This window comes from Anolis carolinensis, chromosome 2 (assembly GCF_035594765.1).
Source record: "Anolis carolinensis isolate JA03-04 chromosome 2, rAnoCar3.1.pri, whole genome shotgun sequence".
In the NCBI taxonomy this organism is placed as follows: domain Eukaryota; kingdom Metazoa; phylum Chordata; class Lepidosauria; order Squamata; family Dactyloidae; genus Anolis; species Anolis carolinensis.
Window position 1 is genome coordinate 33,057,556 of NC_085842.1, and position 24,385 is coordinate 33,081,940.

General features: G+C 43.1%; 1 protein-coding gene across 2 annotated transcripts in view; it reads left to right on the top strand.

Annotated features, from left to right (window-relative positions):
* plxnb1 (plexin B1) overlaps window positions 1–24,385 on the top strand; it is a 239,710-nt gene that overhangs the window by 164,116 nt on the left and 51,209 nt on the right. For both annotated transcript variants that reach the window (XM_062969628.1, XM_008105539.3), the window contains exons 6-11: window positions 4,257–4,385; window positions 8,037–8,137; window positions 12,526–12,658; window positions 15,854–16,010; window positions 24,024–24,132; window positions 24,254–24,362. In XM_062969628.1, coding sequence (XP_062825698.1) covers window positions 4,257–4,385; window positions 8,037–8,137; window positions 12,526–12,658; window positions 15,854–16,010; window positions 24,024–24,132; window positions 24,254–24,362 — 738 coding nt within the window. The remainder of the gene's footprint in view (window positions 1–4,256; window positions 4,386–8,036; window positions 8,138–12,525; window positions 12,659–15,853; window positions 16,011–24,023; window positions 24,133–24,253; window positions 24,363–24,385) is intronic.

A 24,385-nucleotide genomic window follows, 5' to 3' on the forward strand; every position in this document is an offset into this window, starting at 1 on the left:
GCAGTGAGGACATTGGTTTCCAGGTGGAAGGCGGTCCCAGTCAGGGTTGGCTTGACGCTCCTTCCTCTTGGCACGTTTCTCTCTTAAGCCCTCCATTCGTGCCTCTTCGAACTCTACAGCACATTGGGTAGACCACATCAGCTCCAGATTATTAAGTATGGTTGTCTGTGGGCGAGCAGATGGTGACTACTGGATGGCATATGTTTTGTATCAGAAACTAGAGCTGATGTGGTCTATCCAATGCAATTTTCTGAATCAGCATCCCAAATAACCAAACTGAATCTAAAGTTGACCAAAAACTGATGTGTAACCATTTTGGCACTAATGTTGAAGAGTAGTCCTTGGTCAAAATGGTCCCTGGTGAAGTGGTCCCAGGTCAAAAAAAGGTTGGGAACCACTGTTCTACACTAACCATATAATGCAGTTTGGTGCCAAAACAAGGGCATGGTGACACTCAAATCAAGCCAGAAACATCCCTTAAAAAAAACAAAAAAAACCTCACTGCAAAGTCTGGAATGAGCCCAAAAATGTACTGCAGGTGACCATAGTATATCCCATGTGAACCTCAAAATCAGGACCTCAAAATGTGCATTGCTTGTAATATGTTCTGAAAAACACTGAAATATACCTGACCAGAAGGTAAACACAGCCTCAGGCAACTGATGTGCTGCAAGTTACTTCCTCACAAAGAGGAAACCATGTAATTCCCATATTTTTACAATATATATAATAGTACAACAATAATTCATCATCTAAAATCTTGCTTTTCTCTCATCCACCCTTCTTCCCCTCCCCAATCATAATACAACATGCTTCCATGTCAATCATCTTATTAATAATTTTTCCTCTACTTAATTGTCTATTTTTATTAATAATAGTCTTATCTTCCGCGTGGCCTTTAATCCACAATCTCAGTTGATCTAACAATGGTTTCAATCTGCTATTGCTCTGACTCATATAACTAATAAATGGTTTCCATATAATCTTGGAACAAATTCTCTTTTATTTCTCCACTCTGTAATCTTACTTTATATGCTAATTTTTCAGATAAAGCTATGGCCCATATTCTGTATCAATAGATGCTCTAGTTTTTTCCCATGCTTCCACTATCTCCATCCTTGCAGCACATGCCAGAATGATATAAGGTTGTTATTTAGTAGATTTTCATTTTCATTTTCAAATATGGAGATAACATATAATGCTCTTCTCAAGTGGACTCCCACTCCCTTACTTCGGTTTGCTAGCTTCTAGATCAATCTGTCTCCATCATTCACACCGGTTTCTGGCCTGACTGTCTTATCAGTTTGCACCACTGCAGTTTTGGTGGCTTCCCAACATCAAGTAATTTTGGGTTGCATCTGCACTGTAAAGTTTAATGTAGTAGGAAATCACTTTAACCATTGACCTGTTTCCCCCGAAATAAGACAGGATCTTATATTAATTTTTGCTCCAAAATATGTGTTAGGGCTTGTTTTCAGGGGCAGTCTTATTTTTCCAAATGAACTACATCTAGGGCTTATTTTTTAAATAGGGCTTATATTTTGAGCATCCTCAGAAATGCTGAAAAATCATGATAGGTCTTATTTTCAGGGTATGTCTTATTTTTGGGGAAAACAGGGTATGTCTCAATTTGTGATTTGATAAGGCCCTAGCACACTTTGTCCAAGAAGGATAAAGATCTTGTAAAACTACAAATCACATAATTCCATACCATTGGCAGTTAAACCGGTGTAAAACTATTAATTTTACAGTGTAGATGCATGCTTTGTTAACATGAAGGAAAATATAGGCTTTTTCTTCAACCATTTGATGATGGTGCCACCTAGTGGTCTTCTTCAAAAATGAAAAAAGGTTCCCTGACAGATCAGATCATAAACCTCAGATGTTGTAGGACTTTAGCTCAGAAAAGGCCCATTGAAAATGAAGAATAATGAGGGGTTCTGAGAAGTGGTTCAAGAACAGATGCAGACCCAATTTTGGGAATCATAGAGTTGGAAGAGTCCCCAAGGGCCACCCAGTCTATTCCCATTCTGCCATGCAGAAACACACAATCAAAGCACTCACAACAGATGGCCATCCAATATCTGGTCAAAAAACTCCAGAGAAGAAGATTCCATCCCAGTCCAAGGAGGTCTGTTACACTGTCAAAATTTTTACTGTCAGTAAGTTCTTCCCTGTAATTGTAATTGATTGTTGCAATCTGTGCATGGTAAGAGCTGTTTGGCAAAGGGATATGCTGCCTGGGAGTGTGTTGGGGTCTCCCTTCTCTAGAAACTTTGAAGCAGATGCTGGATGGCCATCTGTCAGGAGTGTTTTGATTGTGTGTTCCTGCATGACAGAATGGGGTTGGACTGAATGGCCTTTATGGTCTCTTTCAACTCTAGGATTCTAGGATTCTCTAAGCCAGTGGTTCTCAACCTGTGGGTCCCCAGATGTTTTGACCTTCAACTCCCATAAATCCTAACAGCTGGTAAATTGGCTGGGATTTCTGGGAGTTGTAGGGGACCCACAGGTTGAGAACCACTGCTCTAAGCCTTGTTCCTAATTTGGGCTTTCTATTTGAGTCTATGGTCACTACAGTTACGTTGTACTTGCAAAGTCCTATAAAGTTTGCAAACAGATATTGCAGGGCACACATCCTCATCATCATTCTTTATATCCCTTTTTTGCTCCAAAAACTAGGACTCAGACAGCTTCACTTTTGGTAGATGACTATTTTTTCCTTTCTTTTCCACGAATACATTTATATGTACAGTACATGTATATGTGAGTAGCTTTCACAACTTGTCCAACTGTTCGTTTTGACTTTTTGTCCCAGTTTGGTGACTGCTGCCTAGCTTGTTTAGAGAATGCAAATATTAGGAAAATTCATCTGGATGTTTTCAGTTAATGGGGCGAAGAACAGAAAGCTATTCACTTTAGTTTCTTGCTGTTTTGCATACTTTATATTCTTCTGTTCCACTTCTTTGTTTAAAATTCTTTGGAAGTTTGCGTGTGGCCTACTTCTGATCTGCATCGTTGCTAGGTTTTGAAGAATGGGGAGAGAAGCAAAGAGCAGACATCTTCTTTGAAGACAAGCTCCTCTTCCCCTGTCGGCATACTCGCATGCCTGGAAAAAATTAGTATAGATGCATCTAGGGCTTTGATGTATAATGGTGAGAGCCCAGGAAATCCACTGCCCAAGAAGTGAAAAATCTAGTGTTCCTTTCCCCATCAGTCTTGTTGCAGCTGTTTTCACAGAGCCTATTGTTCCAATGGTTTTGCACCAGCAGAGCTCCTATGCAGTTCTAGGGAACTAGAGGAATAACATAAATAAAATCAAGTGTAAATTAATTGTATTTCCAGCCACAGATCACCAGCCACCCCTGGTGCAAGAGCTCAAGCACAAAGCACAATAGGTTTCACCGATTGAGGCAGAACAAGTGCAAAGATAGCAGATGCACTCCGTTGGCACAGTTTATTCTCTCTGTAGTGTGTAAACGTATCATAAGAATGCAATGAGAAACTTCTGAGTATGTGAAATCGGAAATAAATAAAATACTTTCAAATATAGAAATGATAGATTTTTCATGAACTATATTGCGTTTAAATCTATTACATTATTATAATTGATGCATGTGTCCGTATCTCTTATAAGCGGTTGGTTTGACCTCTTATTTTGCTAGTCAAATAGAATTACTGTGTTGTAAAATGATGCTTGTATAGAAAGTGTGTCACCAACATGAAATGTGTGAAACGTTCAGTTTTTGCTAGTTCCTCAATGCAACTTTATGATCAGCCTCCAGTGTGAAATGAATACAGAGTTGTGCTGGAAGATCTAGGCCCCGTCTACACTGCCATATAAAACCCAGATTATCTGTATTGAAGTGGATTATATGGCAGTGTACACTCATATAATCCAGTTCAAAGAAAATAATGTGGATTATCAGATTTGATAATCTGGATTATATGGTAGTGTGGATCCAGCCCTAGAGATTCCTAGGGAGCTATTTTCTCAGATTTTAGGAAAAGTGTTGTTGCTGTTGTTGTTGCTATTCACAGTGTTCCCATTTTCACATGGGTTCTGCACCCCAAGCCCTGTGAAAGTGGAGGGCCTGTTGTAAATACTTTTATGGAATCATTCTCATCAAGGTACAGGAAACCAATCTCCTTTATTACTGAAAGACGAAATGAGGATCTCAAGCTGATTGAGTCTGTATTGCTCGCTCCCCACATTCCTCTAATATCTTTGCCCTTTCTGGTTTGCTTCCTTTCAGGCCTACCTGGGAGCAATGGGAGACGCTCACCTCTATGCTTCTCAGGTGATCCAGCCCAACAGTGCCGTGAATGGAGACCTCCTTTTCGACCAGCCCAAGGAGCATCTGTATGTCTTGACTCAGTCTATGGTGAGGGCACAGAACACAGTCCTGCTTGCCCAGAACCGCAACACTCATTATACAGATGGGGGAAATGGTTTAGCATTTCAGAATACATCTGCCCCTGCAATGGCTTGAACATTATTAGAAATGGGTCCTCATACATTGTGTTTCCAACAAACATGTTCATCACAAAATTGCCCATATTAAAGGAATGTATGGCATCAAAATATATTGTCTACGGACAATGCCGGCTCTTCAGCTTAGAAATGGAGATGAGCATCAACCTCCAGAGTTGGACACGACTAGACTTAATGTCAGGGGAAAACCTTTACTACTTAGCTTGGAAAAGTTACTTGTTTGGTCTGCAGCATCCAAAAATTGAGCTTGCAGGTGGGGGAAGTCTCTGTTTATGAGTTTGAGACTTTGGGGATACAGAGGATGACTGTCTGTTGGCACACATACCACACATATGTATATAACAGTGTAAGAAAACGTTATGTAGATGGGATCAAGCATACCCTCATAAGCTGGAAATGTTAAAATTGCCTCTGTGTCTATACTATATGTTGTTTATCTGATGGCATTAATGTTGGTAAAAGCCTTTACTTACCATTACCTATACATATGAACATGATGGATGCAGATTAAATGTTCTTTTCATTGTGGATGTAAATGGCAGAACTGAAACTGCATTATGTGAGTCTATATTGACCATATAATGCAGTTTGAAGCTGCATTATATGGCAGTGTAGATGGGGCCTCAATGCTCTGAGTCTTCCCCTTAACCTCCTGTTTATTATCATCTCTTGGAGGACACTGATGTGTATGTACCACGCTTTCTGCTTTCTTCTTAAAGCAGATTTCTGCTGTTGGGTTTGATGGAAGGTGCTGTCCCATCACCCATATTAAGATAACCAAGTTTTGTGGAAGGGAGGAAAGTAGTTCCCTCTTATCATTTATCTCACACCCCTTCTACACGGCCATATAATCCAGTTCAAATCAGATAATCTGGGTTGCTGTGAGTTTTCCAGGCTGTATGGCCATATTCCAGAAGCATTCTCTCCTGATGTTTCACCCACATCTATGGCAGGCATCTTCAGACCTCACAACCTCTGAGGATGCCTACCATAGATGTGGGCGAAATGTCAGGAGAGAACGCTTCTGGAACATGTACATACCGCCCAGAAAACTCACAACAACCCTGTGATTCCGGCCATGAAAGCCTTTGACAAAATATAAACATATGCTGCAGGATCCCTTTGTATGTTGAAACAGACTAACACAGCTATAGCTTTAATATTAATGAATTTTTTTTTCTTGGCACAGTCTTGAAAGGGCTGCCCCCTTGGAAAGAAACAAAATAGGAAACACTTTATACACTACCATATGTTTATATGCAAGCCAGCCAACAGGAAGTATTGTAAATGCATATAAAATAGGCTGGGGCCTGGGTTGCTTTGGGTTGTGTACAGTTTTATCTTACTAGATGGTTCCTTAATCATAAAAATGGTTCAGACAATTAAGAAAGCCTGACGAAAAGCAGACGGCGGCTGGGAGGAAAAAGATCCAGCAGATGGGAAATGTCCAATAAGACAAAGAGCTTGGTCGGGCACCGCAGCAGCGGCTATCTCCCCATCTCTCCCAGCCTAATGTCGTTTATCACTGTCGTTTCTTTATGAGCTCTGTGTCGGGCTTCCTTCCCTGCGACTGTGCCCTGTCCAAGCCAGCTGGGAATTTCAGAGGCTCCAACAAATACTTCCATCTTAGCGACTCTCCTCCCACACCAGTATCCCCAGCATTGCCCTGCCAGTCCTTTGCCAGACTTTCAAAGTTTCCTGCCTCCCCTTTCAGTGCTTTCGCTCCTTTGGATGTTTCCTTGTCAGAGGCTGATCGGAGTTGGGTTTATTCCTTACTATTTCAACCAAGACTTGTGTGTATAGCCAACACATCTGTTGGTTCAATACCGTATATCAAAAATATTTGTGGGTCATCCATTTTAAGAAATGCAAACAAGTAACATTTAAAAGACAGGTACTTATTAAAGCTGTAAATGACAATCATCAGAATTCCCATATGTGTATATGTATGTGAAGAGTCCCTTGAGTCTCTTTATTGGGATTAAAATTAAGTAAATTTTAGGCTCTGGAGAACATGCCCTATGAGGAGCGGCTTAAAGAACTGGGCATGTTTAGCCTACAGAAGAAAAGGCTGAGAGGAGACATCATGAGGGCCATGTAAACACATGTGAGGGAAAGTCATAGGGAGGGGGGAGCAAGCTTTTTTTTTGCTGCCCTGGAGACTAGGACGCGAAGCAATGGCTTCAAACTACAGCAAAGGAGATTCCACCTGAACATCAGGAAGAGCTTCCTAACTGAGAGCTGTTCAGCAATGGAACTCTCTGCCTCGGAGTGTGGTGGAGGCTTCTTCTTTGGAGGCTTTTTAACAGACTGAATGGCTATCTGTCGGGGGTGCTTTGAATGCGATTTCCTGCTTCTTGGCAGGGGGTTGGACTGGATGGCCCACAAGGTCTCTTCCAACTCTATGATTTTATGAAATAACTAAATAAAATAAGAGAGCAAGTGAATAAGAAGAATTCTAAAATGACAAAAGGAAATTGCAAGAGGGAAAAGTATGCCATCAATGTCTGATGCAATATGAGCAGTCTCACACATTAACTGAGATCAGGGTACAAGACCCCAGTGAAAGTGAAAAAATATCAATAAAGAAATGGCTATTTATTTGCCTGAAAAACATTTCTCTAGGAGTTTTTAGGTCCTCCAGCCTGATCCTGTGGTCAGCTTTACTGAAACCAAACCACGAAATTTCCCTGGAGGACCTAGAGATTCCTACAGAGAATGTTTTAGGCCCTTTACACACAGCTGTATGAAATCCACATTGAATTGGATTATATGGCAGTGTGGACTTATATAACCCAGTTCAAAACAGATATTGTGGATTATCTGCTTTGATAGTCTAGGTTATATGGCTGTGTGGAAGGGCCCTTAATTAAATGAGTGAATAATCAAATCTGCAAAAGTTAACTCTGGATATGAGGAGGGCTGATGTACTCTGTTCCGTTCTCCCTCCTCTCAAGTTACGTTTTTCTTTTCTCTCGAATCAAGACCGTGAGCTTGTTCAGTCCTCATTGAACTGTTTGGGATGTTTCCCCCTTCTTAGTATTTATTCATTTTTTAGTACTTCTGCAAACTTTGGACTTTCCCCAAGCTTGCTACATCACCAGAAAGTGATATTACTTTAGGGTTCATCTACACTGTAGAATAAATGCAGTTTGACACCATTTTAACATCCATGGCTCAATGCTATGGAATTATGGGAGTTATAGTTTTACAAGGTATTTGGCCTTCACTGCCAAAGGGTGTTGGTGTTTCACCAAACTATAAATCCCGGGATTCCTTAGCATACGTTTCCTTAGCCAGTGAAAATGTGGATCACACCCCACACCTTCTGAGCATGATACTAGTAATGAATCACACACTGTATCAAACATCAGGGTTGCATGATTTTATGGAGCATTTCACACTACACACATAAACGTGGATTGATTGGGAAGTCGTGGGAATCACTCATTATAACAATAGCGGTTTCACCTAATGTGAAAGAGGTGCTGGTATCTTTGGCTTCCACATGACCAGCTATTTCTGTCTTCTCTTTTTGCAGGTATCCAAAATTCCCATATTCGAGTGTTCTCTGTACTCTGACTGCGAGTCCTGTTTGGCGCTGAGGGACCCGTATTGTGGCTGGTGTGTCCTCCAAGGAAAGTAAGAACCCATTTGATACATCATGGTGTGCTGCCATGTTTTCCTAGCTAGGGACATCACTGGTAGCCCCCAAATTGGACCCAAGATATGTGATGGCTATTATTACAGGCTGAGCACCCCTTATCTGGAATTACGGAATTATAAATACAGTAGAGTCTCACTTATCCAACACTCGCTTATCCAACTTTCTGGATTATCCAACGCACTTTTGTAGTCAATGTTTTCAATGCATTGTGATATTTTGGTGCTAAATTCATAAATACAGTAATTACTACATAGCATTAATGTGTAATGAACTACCTTTTCTGTGAAATTTGTTGTATAACATGATGTTTTGGTGCTTAATTTGTAAAATCATAACCTATTTTGATGTTTAATAGGCTTTTTCTTAATCTCTCCTTATTATCCAACATATTCACTTATCCAACGTTCTGCTGGCCCGTTTATGTTGGATAAGTGAGACTCTACTGTACTACAAAAACCAAAATTGTTTTTCAAGTAGCTTAGATAGTGACACCTTTGTTTTCTGGTGGTTGATGTACACAACATATTACAAAAACTGTGTATAAAATAACTTTCAAGTTATGTGCATAAAGTTCATATGAAACATTTGTATTTAGGCATAGGTCCCATATTTAAGACATCTCATTCTCCATGTATAGGAAATACAGGAATTCCAAATTATGAAATAATCTGAAATCCAAAATAGTTTAGATTTCAAGCATTTTTGTGTAAGGGATATTCAACCTCTATTAGTAGTAGTAGTCGTAGTAGTAGTACTATTACTATTATTTTCTCACTTTGTAGCCTCTCTATGAAGATGGTTGTGCTTCACTGTTGGAAGCAAAGGCTTATTAACTTTTGCAGCAGCAATAATAATAATAATAATAATAATAATAATAATAATAATAATAATAATAATAATAATTTATTTTTCTATCATGTCACCATCTCCCAAAGGGACTTGGGGTGGCTAACATGGGGCCAAGCCCAAAACAGAAACAAAATATAACAGTTACAACAAATATTTAGAGCTAAAAACAATGATACAACAGTCAAATAAAATAAGCAATTAAAACATAGCATACAATAAAACACATAATAACCAAGACAAATGAGGTAATGATATAAACATCAACCACTATAGATAAAAAGGGGTCGTGCATATAAAATACACAATTTCAAGGCTTTTTAATAAAGTGCATGGACAAGGGTCAGAGAGACAATTGGGATAACATGGGATAGGGTAAATAGGAAAGGAAATAAAGTGCTAAGAAGCAATGTTATCAGTGATGGGGGTCTATCATATTGGTGGTTATTCAAACGCACACTGAAAGAGCCATGTCTTCAGCTGTTTGATAAGGAATGACTTTTGTTTCATTATTGTTGGAAATGATAGTGTTATGTGCATCATTCCTAACAACAATGTTCTGCAGTAGATACCAACATATTTGTTTTCAACCAGTAGTACCAGAACAACTCTGGTCAGCGGTTCTAATTCAGGGAGCAAGGTGAGATCCCATCTGTCAGCTCTAGCTTCCCATGTGGGGACATGAGAGAAACCTCCCACAGGATGGTAAAACATCAAACATCCGGGTGTCCCCTGGGCAACGTCCTTGCAGATGTCCAATTCTCTCATACCAGAAGCGACTTGGAGTTTCTCAAGTTGCTCCTGACACAAAAAAAAACTCTATATCATGACACAGTGCTGTTTTCACATGGTCTTTGGGGTTGGAGTCTAGTTGGCAATACTTCTTCAATAGGAGATTCAGAGGAGGTCAATGCCATCCTGCTTGTTGTTGCTCACGCTTGCTCTCATGTGTGGGAGTCTTGTGTATACACAGAACATTTTGTGCAGGAAGCAAATTATGAAGCTCTTTTAAATCCTCAATTTGATTCTTCTTAATAGAGGTTGGCTGGAGGTCTCTTCTATAATTGAGGAAGAGCAAATTAAATACTTCCTTCCCGCCACTTAAGGTCACTTAAGGTTCCTACTCATCACTCAATGGTAACAACCTCTACTTGTAACTTTGCAATGATGAGTCAATTCATTGAACAGAGGAAATCAGAGTTGGGTCTCTTCAGTATATTCACAGTTTTGAACTCAAGCTTTCTTTGTCAGTCAGGTGAGATTGTGCAGATGCTGGAACAATACTTATACAATGTATTGTCGAAGGCTTTCACTTTTGGGAAATGGAAAATCTCCATAACCTTTTGGAGAATGGAAAACTCTATAGCCTTTGGGAAAAATGATGCCATAACCTTTTGACAAATGGCATTCATTACCATTTGGGAAAATCAGGAATCTCCGAGAAGAGTTAAAAACTCAATTGAGTCAACCTTTTCCTTAGTAGTAAACATCCACTAGCGTTCATGCAAGGTAATTAGGTTTCTCAACTGTTAAACTGATATACAAAGGTATCTCTTTGAATTGTTAGGGATAAAGATATACCCATGCACAAAAACACACATAAACATAGCATAGTTTCAGAAGTGTTCTTTCAGTTGCCCAAAAAACCTCTACTCTCTCCCTTAAAACATCTTGGTTTAAATCATGCTCTTAAGAGACAAGAATAAGCATACTTCTTTAAAAGCAACATAGTTGGTTTACTCACAAACTTCATGTATTCCACATACAGGTCCTTTGCCTATCAATCAAGTTACAGATAGAATTTAAAGTAGTTTCTCTGTGCAAGTAACACAAGGCATCTTTCTTACAATCAACAGTCCATAGTCTAAGCATCTCTCTGTTCTGAGAGTCTAATAGTCTCTATAGTCTGTTTCAACTAACTTCTAAAATGTACTGTTTTTACTGAAGTCTCTACATTGAAAGTCTAATGGCTTCTGCTTTTCTAAAATGTCAGAGTCCTAAAGAGTCCCAGATCTGATCACATGGTCTACAGCCCATCCCACAACATAGAGTTAATGAAAACTGGAATACACACATATACAATACAGTAAACAATCTGAATTATATACACAACATATAACTACTGTGTTTCCCCAGAAATAAGACAGTGTCTTATATTAATTTTTGCTCCCAAAGTTGTGCTAGGTCTTATTTTCAAGGGATGACTTATCTTTCCATGAAGAGTAATTCGCATTTATTGCTGAACAAAAAAAATGAACGTTTATCATATATTGTACAGTAGTTGTCATCACAAACCAGCATAATCATACAAATTATGAATCTTATCAAGAATTTCTTGCTCTGGTGTTCTGTTCAGTGGGCACACTTCCAAACAAAAACTTTGCTATGTCTTATTTTCAGGTGAGATCTTATATTTAGCAATTCAGCAAAACCTCTACTAGGTCTTATTTTCGGGGGATGACTTAGTTTTGGGGAAACAGGGCAGTGGAGGCTTGAAGAAGGTTGCTATTTCCAACATTCACAGCTGGAATCACTGGGGTGTTGTGTGGTTTCCAGGCTGTATGGTCGTGTTCTAGCAGCATTTTTCCTGACATTTCGCCTGCATCTGTGGTTGGCATCTTCAGAAGATCCTCTGAAGATGCCAGCCATGGATGCAGGTGAAATATCAGGAGAAAATGCTGCTAGAACATGAACATACAGCCCAGAAACCATACAACACCCCAATACTTACACAGTTTAATAGATTGGACAAGAACCAATAAACTGCAGCTGAATCCCAAGTGGTAAGAGGGTTTAGACTGGTGGTTTCTAGGGCATGGATCAACTGTGTGGCTTGGGTTCAGTGCCCCTTGAAGGAGCAGGTTGATAGCTCAGAAGGATCTGTCTCTTCACTGGAAGCCCAGGTGGGCTATCCTGGTACAGTAGAGTGTCACTTATCCAACACTTACTTATCCAACATTCTGGATTATCCAACGCATTTCTGTAGTCAATGTTTTCAATACATTGTGATATTTTGGTGCTAAATTCATAAATACAGTAATTACTACATAGCATTACTGCGTATTGAACTACTTTTTCTGTCAAATTTGTTTTATAACATGATGTTTTGGTGCTTAATTTGCAAGATCATAACCTAATTTGATGTTTAATAGACTTTTCCTTAATCTCTCTTTATTATCCAACATATCCACTTATCCAACGTTCTGCCAGCGAGACTCTACTGTAGTTAGACTGGTCCAGGCTTGAACTGGTCCATTAGCTATGGCCTTTTCTAGAGAGAGATTACCTGGCCAGAGTTCAAACATTAGTTAATTTCTCAGACTACTCAATGCAAACTATGTCCTTGAAGATGACTTGGATAACATGAAGAGCCTAGGACCTCCATACTGAAAAAATACTACTGACTTATAGTATTGCAATAGGAATAGTCCAACAGGGGCTTACAACATTCCTCCAACTACAAGACTTCAGGTAATAACAGCCGTTCACTTTCTATCTCATGTGTATTTCTGTCCAGATGCAGCCGTCGCTCTGAGTGCTTCAGGTTCCAAGTGAGTGAGCAGTGGCTCTGGGGTTTCAATTCAACCCAACAGTGTCTGTCCGTCCAGTCAGTGGCCCCAGCCAGCATCAGCCGAGAAGTACAGAAAAATGTAAGCTATGACAATGTGTAAAATCCCGCTTTGAAGGCTGAGAAATTGTCTTGCAGGAGCAGCTGCTATTTGCCCTCTGGGGACAGCAGAAGTGTGACTGACTTGCCCATCACTTGATGTTTTTCATGCTTCCCATTTGTGAAGAGAGAACATTCACACTTCTGGCTGTCAACCCCTTTTGTGTTACGTGGAGTTGATCAAAGCTGAAGGGCTGGAAACGTTTTGGAGAATTCCCTTGAAGAGCGGGGGGGGGGGGGGGGGGGAAGCATATGATTAGGTGTGTATGTGTCAAGATTCCTTTTATTTAAATTAGCATCATCGGTGTGCGTTGGTGCTGAATGAAAATAAAATGATAAAAAGACACATCTCTGTCAATAGTGTACAATTTAAGTCAAAGGAGAATCTGGCAAAGGAAAATTAAATAGTCTAGTGTATTGTCGAGGCCTTTCATGGCCGGAATCACTGGGTTGCTGTGAGTTTTTTGGGCTGTATGGCCATGTTCCAGAAGCAAATAAATATTTTAGCTTTGCAAATACTAAATAAGCTAAATTCCAGGAGCCTCGGTGGCCTAGGGGATAAAAGCCTTGTGACTTGAAGGTTGGATTGCTGACCTGAAGGCTGCCAGGTTCAAATCCCACCCGGGGAGAGCGCAGATGAGCTCCCTCTATCAGCTCCAGCTCCATGCGGGGACATGAGAGAAGCCTCCCACAAGGATGGTAAAATATCAAAACATCCAGGTGTCCCCTTGCAGACGGCTAATTCTCTCACTCCAGAAGCAACTCCAGTTGCTCCTGACACAAAGAAAGCTAAATTCCGAGAATATAAATAAATAAATAAAACAAAACCAGAATTCTAAAATCTTTAGGAAACAAAAATGATTTTAACTGAATTTTTAAAATGGTGAGAAAAATCACATTGCAATCTAATCCTTAATCCTAGATAAAGAACAATTGGTAATGTGGTTTTGCAAAAAAAAAAAAAAAAAACCCTAACAGTCACTGATATGTTGTCAAGATTTATTAATCTCCAACTTTAAAAAAAAAAATCTCCAACTGATTCAGCAGTGCAAAAAAATGTGATTTTTTATTTATTACCTGGTAGCACCCTTTTAAGCAGCAGTGACTTCAAGTAAAAAAAAAATGGTAACAGACTGTCAATCTCTCACATTGAATTTGAGGAATTTTTGCCCATTATTCCTTGCAGAACTACATTAGTTTAGTGACATTTGAGAACTACTTTGTGTGAACTTCAGGTGTTGCTGAAAATCTGTAATCAGATTGTGAAAAGGTCATTCTAAAACATGAATCTTCTTCTGCTACATCCATTCCTTAGTAGACATCCTGGTATATTTAGAGTTATTGTTAGATTGCATTTCCCCCTTTTTGCTTCAGCTTCAGCTCTGAAATGGATGGCCCCAACAAGGCACAGCATGAGGAGCTGGGTAGAATGGAATAAATGTATTACAATCAACAGAACAGATAAAACAAGTAGAATCGAACAAATAATATTAATAACAAGATTATATAAAATAAATATTATTAAATACAGGTAAAATTTCCTTAACTTTTTGATATCATTTTTGTCAACAAGCAAGCACTGCGGCACAAAAGCTGGCCACTTTAACTGTTACCATTGGATTCTGATCTGCCAGCAAATAGTTTATGTAAACTCATCAGTTCTTCCAGGAATGCTTTGTAGAGTTGGGTGGATAAAAGTATGTCAGAAGCTGCTGTAGAAGGAACAATATAACAATACATGTCCTTTTGGGAGCTGGGTATGCTTAGCTTGGAGAAAAGAAGGCTGAGATGGCTCTAGAGACTAAGACACAGTGCCATAAATTCAAATGGCAGGGAAACAAATTCCACCTAAACATGAGGAAGAACTTCCTGATAGTAAGAGCTGTTCAACAGTGGAATATATTGCTTCCTTGGAGTGTGTTTGAGTCTCCTTCTCTGGAGGCTTTTAAGCAGAGGCTAGATGGCCATCTTTCGGGGATGCTTTGATTCTGTTTTCCTGTCTGGCACAATGGGGTTGGACTAGATGGTTCTAGGGATTTCTTCCAACTCTACAAGTCCGTGTTTCAGCCTGATGTAATCGTTCATAATCATCTGATTCACTGATGCCCCTGGTGGCTCAATGGGTTAAACCCTTGTGCCAACAGGACTGCTGGCTTGAAGGTTGGGTTGCTGACCTGAAGGTTGCTGATTCGAATACGGGGAAGAGCACGGATGAGCTCCCTCTGTCAGCTCCAGTTTCCCATGCGGGGACATGAGAGAAGCCTCCCACAAGGCTTCAGATCATCAAAACATCCCCTGGGCAATGTCCTTGCAGGCGGCTAATTTTCTCACACCAGAAGTGACTTGCAGTTTCTCAAGTCACTCCTGACACACACACAAAATCTGATTCACTGTAGAATTCATGGTTGTGCCCATCATGGCAAGCGGTCCAGATCTTGAGGCAGCAAAGCAGGCCAATGTAGTCCATCTCTTGGCTTAATAGTTGGGATAAGGTTCTTCTTCACTCAATGATTATCACCTAAGGTAATGTTTCTCAGGGGCCCCTGGTGGCACAGTGTGTTAAAGCGCTGAGCTGCTGAACTTGCAGACCAAAAGGTCCCAGGTTCGAATCCGGGGAGCGGAATGAGCGCCCGCTGTTAGCCCCAGCTTCTGCCAACCTAGCAGTTCGAAAACATGCCAATGTGAGTAGATCAATAGGTACTGCTCTGGCGAGAAGGTAACGGCGCTCCATACAATCATGCCGGCCACATGACCTTGGAGGTGTCTATGGACAATGCCGGCTCTTCGGCTTAGAAATGGAGATGAGCACCAACCCCCAAAGTCGGTCACGACTGGACTTAACATCAGGGGGAAACCTTTACCTTTACCTAATGTTTATTGAGCCCAAAAGCTTTTGTCTGTCTCCAAAGAATATCAGCCCTATCCAACAGATCCCAAACACAGAGAGCCTATGAGAGCTTCAGTCCAGTAACATTTGGAAGGGCACACTTTCCTTCTCCTTATCTTGATAATTCTGCTCACTTAAGTGTTTGCGATCTCATTCTTTCCTATCACACACAGACACATGCACAATTTATCTTCCTCCCTTGTCCTTCAGTTTCCAAAGGGAAGGTGCTAATTAAGGGCGAATATTTCTTTGTAGGACAGGTTATTGATCTTTCTGCTCTCTGATTGGCAGATACTCTTGACTCTTTCGGATTTGCCGGCCCTGCAGAATGGGGAGTCGTATTCATGCTTCTTTGAGGACTATGAAAGCCCAGCGGTGCGGATGGGGCCAGGCATCATGTGTCCCTCACCAGATCCCAGCCATGCACCAATTTTGAAAGCAGGAACAGGTGAGTTGCTAGACTAAAGAATTAACCTTAGGCTCCACATTCAAATGTCAAAGTAAGGAAGGTTTCTGCAGGAACTCTGGTTTACAAAACATGGCTGTTATATTAGCAGTCACTTGACTGATCAATCCCACTTCCGGCAGGATAATGTCCAATTTGCAAATAAAGTTAAGACAATAATAGGTTTCTTTTGGAGCTTTTAGTTAAAATGGGAAACAACGGACTTTCTGGAGCTCATGCCTAACCATTATGCTATATGACTGACTTTGCACAAAGGAAGAGCCGCCAATGTCATACATGATATTATAAGAGTGTCCCCTCCCTGCCATTATAACCACATTGGAAAGCCATTTGTAAAATGAGCTTGTTCTTACCACTTTATTGATACTGATGCACGTTACTTAAAGATTGGTCAATTTTGTTCCCTGTGTTGTCGAAGGCTTTCATGGCTGGAATCACTGGGTTGCTGTGAGGTTTCCAGGATGTATGGCCATGTTCCAGAAGCATTCTCTTCTGAGGTTTCGCCTACCTCTACGGCAGGCATCCTCAGAAGTTGTCAGGACCCAGGCTGCAGAGCACCAATAACCATACACAGAGGCCAGATTCTATCTAATATCTTTATTAAAGAAATATATAAAGTCAATAAAAATAAGTGTAGAATATAGTTCAGAAGTAGACCTTTCAGGAAAGGTCAAATATAGTCCAGAAAAACAATGTCCAATATATGATATTAAGGTCCAAAGTTATAATCCACTTCACCGAAACACACACTATTTTGCAAGCAATAGTGTGGGGAACTGTCCATAGTCTTGAGGCTTAAGGTAAATCCGGATCAAGGGAAACAAGGCTGGAATCCGGGAAACAGGGTCCGTGGGTTTAAAATGCAAGGCAAGACAAAACTTGAGGCTTGGCAAGGTCCAACTAGAAACAAGACAATTGTGGAACAAGAACTGAGTCCATAGAGATCCGTGGAACAAGGCAGGGCTGGGAACTTGATTCAGGAGCTGGGAACTTGATTCAGGAGCTGGGAACTGGAGTACGTAGTCTACACGCGATCTCACTCCACGAGCTGACGAATTGACTCCGCAAGGAATTCTTTGTGGCCAACATCTATATAGGATCTTGTTTTCCCGCCAAAGCACATTTTCTCTGGGGAACAAGAACCGAAACCTATACTGTCCAGATGCAAGACTCCTTAAACTTTCCCAAGGGAAATAGACTTAATCATCTAATTGTCTGGCAGCTATCCGAGCGCTTCTGTGAGTCGCCTCCCGCGCGTGTCTATCTTGATTATAATAAAGGCGGCGAGAAAATGGGGGAGATTTCGACTCAAGGCTTGTTTGGCTGTCTTCTTGTGGGCAAACATCCTGCAGCTGCAAGGGCTCCAAATCTGGCAGAAACGGTGGGAAACCCAAGTTTTCCTCTTCATCTGCCACAACAGTACTAGGAACAGGACTACATGGCCCATGAGACATCACACTATCCCCCTCCTCAAGGCCCCCCTCAAAAATGGGCTCTCTTCCCGAGGTGCGGGGCCGCGGCTTGACAGGGTAGGCCTGATGGAAGCGGCGGGCTAAATCGGGGGCATGGACTGTGGAAGCGTCTTCCCAAGAGCGTTCTTCGGGGCCAAAACCTACCCAGTCAATGAGATACTGAAGGCGGCGGCGATGAAAGCGAGAATCCAAAATGTCCTGAACCTCGAATTCCTCCTCCCCGTCCACCAAAACAGGGGTGGGGGCCGGCCGGTCTGCATCAGGGCGCACAACATCCGCCGGAAGGAGCAGAGAGCGATGAAACACTGGATGAATGCGCATAGAGCGCGGAAGTTGAAGTTTGAAGGTCACGGGGTTAAGTTGCGCCACCACTGGATAGGGACCAATGAAACGGGCATCTAGCTTCCGGCAAGGGCGGTGGGAGGGCAAAAAGCGAGTGGACAGAAGAACCCGGTCTCCTACCTTGATTTCGGGGCCCGGCTGGCGATGATTGTCAGCGTGGCGTTTATAGTCCTCCTTTGCTTGGTCCAGTTGCTGGTGCAATAGTTGTTGCACCGCTGTGAGTTCTTGCAGCCAGTCCTCTGCTGCGGGAACTTCTGAGGTTTCAATGACAGAAGGAAAGAAACGTGGATGGAAGCCGTAGTTTGCAAAGAACGGGGTTTCTTTAGTTGAAGCCTGGACACCATTGTTGTAGGCAAACTCTGACAGAGGTAACAGGGAAGCCCAATTGTCCTGCTGGTAGTTTACATAACAGCGAAGGTATTGTTCCAAAGTGCCATTGGTGCGCTCAGTTTGCCCATCCGTTTGGGGATGGTGAGCCGAAGATAAACGAGAGTCTATGCCCAATAGTTTTTGTAGTGCTTTCCAGAAACGAGAGGTGAATTGAGACCCACGGTCTGTGACTAGACTCTTGGGCAAACCATGTAATCTGAAAACATGCTGAAGGAATAAATCTGCAGTCTCCTTGGCCGTGGGTAGGCCATCGCAGGGAATGAAATGGGCTAACTTGGTAAAAAGGTCCACCACCACTAGGATTGTGGTGAATCCAAGGGAAGGTGGTAGGTCAATGATAAAATCCGCAGAAATTTTTTCCCATGGACGAGATGGAGTAGGAAGGGGATGCAGTAGCCCTGAGGGCTTCTCCCTTCTTGTCTTGGAACGCTGGCATACCGGGCAGGTATTGACATATTTTTCCACATCCTTGCGGATCTTGGGCCACCAGAAATCTCTTAGGATCAAATGCATGGTTTTAAATAGTCCAAAATGTCCTGCTGGCTTGCAGTCATGACACAGGCGAAGAGCCTTTTCTCTGCCTGGTCCTGGAGGAACGTAGACATGATTTCTGTAGCATAGTAATCCATCCTTAAGTGAGAAAGGGAAACGTAGTCCTTGGCGAATTTGATCTTGAGCCCAGGCATCCGCCTGTTGACTGGCTCTAATTTCCTGAGCACAAAGGGGCCCTGGAGTAGAGGGAGTTGATTCAATTGGAGTGGATTTGGTGTTTCGCACTGTGAGCGTGGCAAAGTTCTCGGGCTGCAGCAATTGGGATTCAACGGTCTCTCTGCGCCCTGCAGCATACTCTGGTTTCCGTGATAGAGCATCTGCTTGCTTGGTCTGGGCTGGGGTTACATAATGAATCTGGAAGTCAAAACGCTCGAAGAATAGAGCCCAGCGCTGCTGCCTCTGATTTAACTTGCGGGCAGTTCTTAGATGCTCTAAATTACGATGGTCAGTATGGACCTCAATGGGAAATTTGGCCCCTTCTAACCAATGTCTCCAATTTTCAAAGGCTGCCTTTATGGCCAAAAGTTCTTTCTCCCAAATAGTGTAATTTCTCTCTGGGGCTGTTAGTTGACGGGAGTAAAAAGCACAAGGGTGAAGATGTTCTCCCACTGGTTGCAAGAGTACAGCCCCAATTGCCACATCGGAGGCGTCAGCCTGCACAACAAAAGGGGTTTTAGGATCAGGGTGCTGTAGAATTGGCTGGGACGTGAATAATTTCTTTAGTTGCTGGAACCCCTTCTCTGCTTGCTCCGTCCAGCGGAAAGGCTGTTTTCCACGGATGCAGCTGGTGATTGGGTCAGACCAGCGGGCAAAGTCTGGAATGAACTTGCGGTAGTAGTTCGCGAACCCTAAGAATCGTTGCACCTCTTTCTTGTTGGTTGGCGCCCTCCATTCCAAAACTGCGGAGACCTTTGCCGGATCCATGGAGAGCCCTTGTGGCGAGACGCGGTACCCCAGGAAATCAACCTCTTCAAGATCAAAGGCGCACTTTTCCAACTTGGCATATAGTCCATGATCCCGCAAACGTTGTAACACCATTCTGACGTGTTTCTCGTGTTCTGATTGTGATCTTGAGAACACCAAAAAATCGTCCAGGTATATGATCAAGAACCGATCTAGATAGTCTTGAAAAATATCATTGACAAAGTGCTGGAACGTTGCGGGAGCTCCACATAAACCGAAATTCATGACTAGGGACTCGAATAATCCAAATTTAGTCTGGAAGGCGGTTTTCCACTCGTCCCCCTCTCTGATGCGAATTAGATTGTAAGCCCCCCGAAGATCCAGCTTGGTGTAAACCTTGGCCCCCCGAAGCCGGTCTAATAGGTCCGAGATCAAAGGCAGGGGGTAGCGGTTCCGTTTAGTGATATTGTTTAGTGCTCTATAGTCCACAACTAGCCGTAGATCCCCTGACTTTTTCTTCACAAACATCACTGGGGAAGCAGCTGGGGATTGAGAGGGTCTGATGAACCCCTTGCGGAGGTTTGACTCTATGAACTCCCTGAGAGCTTCTTGCTCTGGTTCAGTCAGGGAGTAGAGGTGTCCTCGCGGGATCGGGGCCCCCTCCACCAAGTCAATGGCACAATCATAAGGCCTATGCGGGGGTAGTTTCTCGGCTTCCTTTTCATTGAAAACATCCCAAAAGTCTGAGTATTTCTTGGGCAAGGTGATGATGGCTTCAGCGTCTGTGGCATGACAGACCTTGGCTACAAGACAATGGTTTTGGCAATATTTAGAAGCAAACTGCAGTTCTCTGTTGGTCCATGAGATGCTAGGGTCGTGGAGTGTCAGCCATGGGATCCCCAAAATCACAGGGAAGTGAGGAACCTCGGTAACAAAAAAGGAAATCTCTTCCATGTGTTCCCTTATCCACATTCTGGTGGGTTCAGACCATTGGCTTACTGGACCTGTCTTTAGGGGGCAGCCATCAATGGCTTGCACCACCCGGGCGTTCTTGAAATCGTGATATTGTAATCCCAGAGAGTCGGCATACTCTCTATCGATGAAATTGTTTGTTGCTCCCGAGTCTATCATGGCATGGATCATGACAGGTCCTTTTTTCGCTGACCACAAGGTGACCACTAGGAGAAATAGGACCCCGGTTGGCGGCTCTTGAATGGGGTTTCTGACCGGGTTGGCGAGCCTCTCTACGCCCGGTCGCTGGCTTCCCCCGCCGGCTTTGCGCCAGCCGCCTCGGCCGTCTTCGTCTCCACGGAGGACGCCGCCGCCAAACAAGCGGCGGGCTTTCCTTTGGCTGGACACTCTCTGGCAAAGTGGCCCCCGTTTCCGCAGTACCAACAGAGGTTTAAACGTTGGCGGCGGGCCTTCTCGGCAACATCTAATCTGGGCCGCACATTGCCCAACTGCATCGGCACCTCCTCGCTTCCTCTGGGGTATGGGGCTGGTGGCGGGGGTCTCCACACTGGACGTGGCTGGGTGCCGGCGGGAGCGGGAGGTTTTGCTCCAGCTCTTCCACTCTGGCCTCGGAGCCACTGTTTTCTGTTGGCAAGCATGACTTCGGCGCGTAAACATTGGTCAATAAGTCTTTCAAGAGAGTTTGGAGGATCCACCTTGGAGATTTCTTCCAACATCTCGATGTTGAGTCCCTCCCGAAACTGTCCTCTGAGGGCTATGTCATTCCAACCGGTGTTTTGGGCCAGCACTCGGAACTCGGCTATGTACTGGGACAAGGGCCTGTCCCCTTGGGAAAGGCGCCGGAGTTTGTGGCCGGCCGCCTCTAAGTTGTCCTCGATCCCCCAAGTCGCCTTAAAGTGATCCAGGAAGTTTTGCGCGGATCTTAGGTGTGGGGAGGCTACATCAAACAGCGCCGTCGCCCAATTGGCCACTGGCCCGTCTAGGAGACTGTAAATCCACGCCACCTTGATGTCTTCTTGGGGAAACTCGGCATTACGGGCTTCTAGGTATGCCTGGCATTGGCGACGGAAAACATGAACCTTGGAAGCTTCTCCAGAGAACTTGGTTGGCAACGCCAGGGCAGGGAGACGGGTTCCGTGTTCCTTCAAGCCCCGTATTCCTCCCTCCTGCGTATGGAGCATATCTCGGATTCTGTCCACTTCATCCTTGGAGATGGTGTAGCTGAGCGGTTGGGCTTCTGCCCCGGTTCCGGTAGACATTCTGGCCTAGGTTAATTGGTGCTTAAGGCGGCGGAGTCAAACTGTCAGGACCCAGGCTGCAGAGCACCAATAACCATACACAGAGGCCAGATTCTATCTAATATCTTTATTAAAGAAATATATAAAGTCAATAAAAATAAGTGTAGAATATAGTTCAGAAGTAGACCTTTCAGGAAAGGTCAAATATAGTCCAGAAAAACAATGTCCAATATATGATATTAAGGTCCAAAGTTATAATCCACTTCACCGAAACACACACTATTTTGCAAGCAATAGTGTGGGGAACTGTCCATAGTCTTGAGGCTTAAGGTAAATCCGGATCAAGGGAAACAAGGCTGGAATCCGGGAAACAGGGTCCGTGGGTTTAAAATGCAAGGCAAGACAAAACTTGAGGCTTGGCAAGGTCCAACTAGAAACAAGACAATTGTGGAACAAGAACTGAGTCCATAGAGATCCGTGGAACAAGGCAGGGCTGGGAACTTGATTCAGGAGCTGGGAACTGGAGTACGTAGTCTACACGCGATCTCACTCCACGAGCTGACGAATTGACTCCGCAAGGAATTCTTTGTGGCCAACATCTATATAGGATCTTGTTTTCCCGCCAAAGCACATTTTCTCTGGGGAACAAGAACCGAAACCTATACTGTCCAGATGCAAGACTCCTTAAACTTTCCCAAGGGAAATAGACTTAATCATCTAATTGTCTGGCAGCTATCCGAGCGCTTCTGCGAGTCGCCTCCCGCGCGTGTCTATCTTGATTATAATAAAGGCGGCGAGAAAATGGGGGAGATTTCGACTCAAGGCTTGTTTGGCTGTCTTCTTGTGGGCAAACATCCTGCAGCTGCAAGGGCTCCAAATCTGGCAGAAACGGTGGGAAACCCAAGTTTTCCTCTTCATCTGCCACAACAGTACTAGGAACAGGACTACATGGCCCATGAGACATCACAGAAGTTGTGAGGTGTTGGAAACTAGGGAAGTGGGGTTCATATATCTGTGGGAGGTCCAGGGTGGGAGAAATAACTCTTGTCTGTTGGAGGCAAGTGTGAATGTTGCAATTGGACAGCTTGATTAGCTTTGAAAAGCTAATCACCCCCCAAGAAAGGATTCCCCCAGGCATGAAGCAGCCAGGTTTGAAGCTGCAAGGCTTTTCCATGCTAATCAAAGTGACCAATTGCAACACTGACACTTGCCTCAGACAGACAAGAGTTCTTTCTCCCACCCTGGACATTCCACAGATACATAAACTCCAATTGTCTAGTTTTCAACAGACATCACAACCTCTGTGGGTGCCTGCCATAGATATGGGCAAAACGTCAGGAGAGAATGCTTTTTGAACATGGCCATATAGCCCAGAAAACTCACAGCAACCCAATTTCGTTCCCATTATTCATTCTCTACCACAATAACCAGGGTATTTATCGCTTCCTTACTCCCTTTTTTCTTATCTCTTTAGCCATACCAGAGGAAGGATCATTTTGGTTTTTGGAAACTTCCCCATATCTTCATTGATCACTGTCTCTCTTGCCAAGATCTGATAGGATTTATGCCAAAGAACTCCCCTGTACCTTGAATAAAGCCCCACTATATTACATTACGATGAATGGCAGGTCTTTTCCACCATGTGAACCATATTCCTCTGTCAAAACAATGTTTGCAATTGCTTTAGTTGAAATATACTGCATCAAATGGAGCACAGTGTGTTCTGCTGGCAGGGTCTGTATCACTTTGCTTTAATTCCTACAAAATGTTGTATTTTGACTACTTCTATGTTTGTTCCCTGACAACTTGGGAATATGTTGGGCTTCATCTTCATCAGCTTTACCTAAGGTAAAGATAAAAGTTTCCCCTGACGTTAAGTCCAGTCATGTCTGACTCTGGGGGTTGGTGCTCATCTCCATTTCTAAGCCGAAGAGCCGGCGTTGTCCATAGACACCTCCAAGGTCATGTGGCCGGCATGACTGCATGACTAGCAAGGGGAATATATAGGGAAACTGCACTTTCCCCACCTGTGTGTCCCTCTCTGCCTCTCATTCTCTGGATCTGAATTGTGAGAATGTTGCTATTGAAGAGTGCTTGAAAGATCCTTTCCTTTCTTTCCATTACAGACCACATAACCATTCAGCTGGTGGTCCGCTTCCGTGATGTTTTCATTGCTTCAACAGCATTCTCCTTTTACGATTGCACGGCTGTGGCGTTTCTGCGGAAATTGGCACCGTAAGGCCATGAGGATAACCTCTCTCTCCCCATGATTCCTTTCCTTTTCATTGCAGTTGCTTCAAAGCTATTTTTTGATCCGTTGATCCTCCTTAACAACTGCTGTTGTATTTATTTGCAGGTGCCAGGGGTGTGTGAGCAGCCATTGGGGTTGTAACTGGTGTGTCCATCAGCATCTCTGCACACATAAAGCCATCTGTGAGGAAGGAGCCATTATCTACAATGAGAGGGTGTGTCTGTCAGTGCTCACATC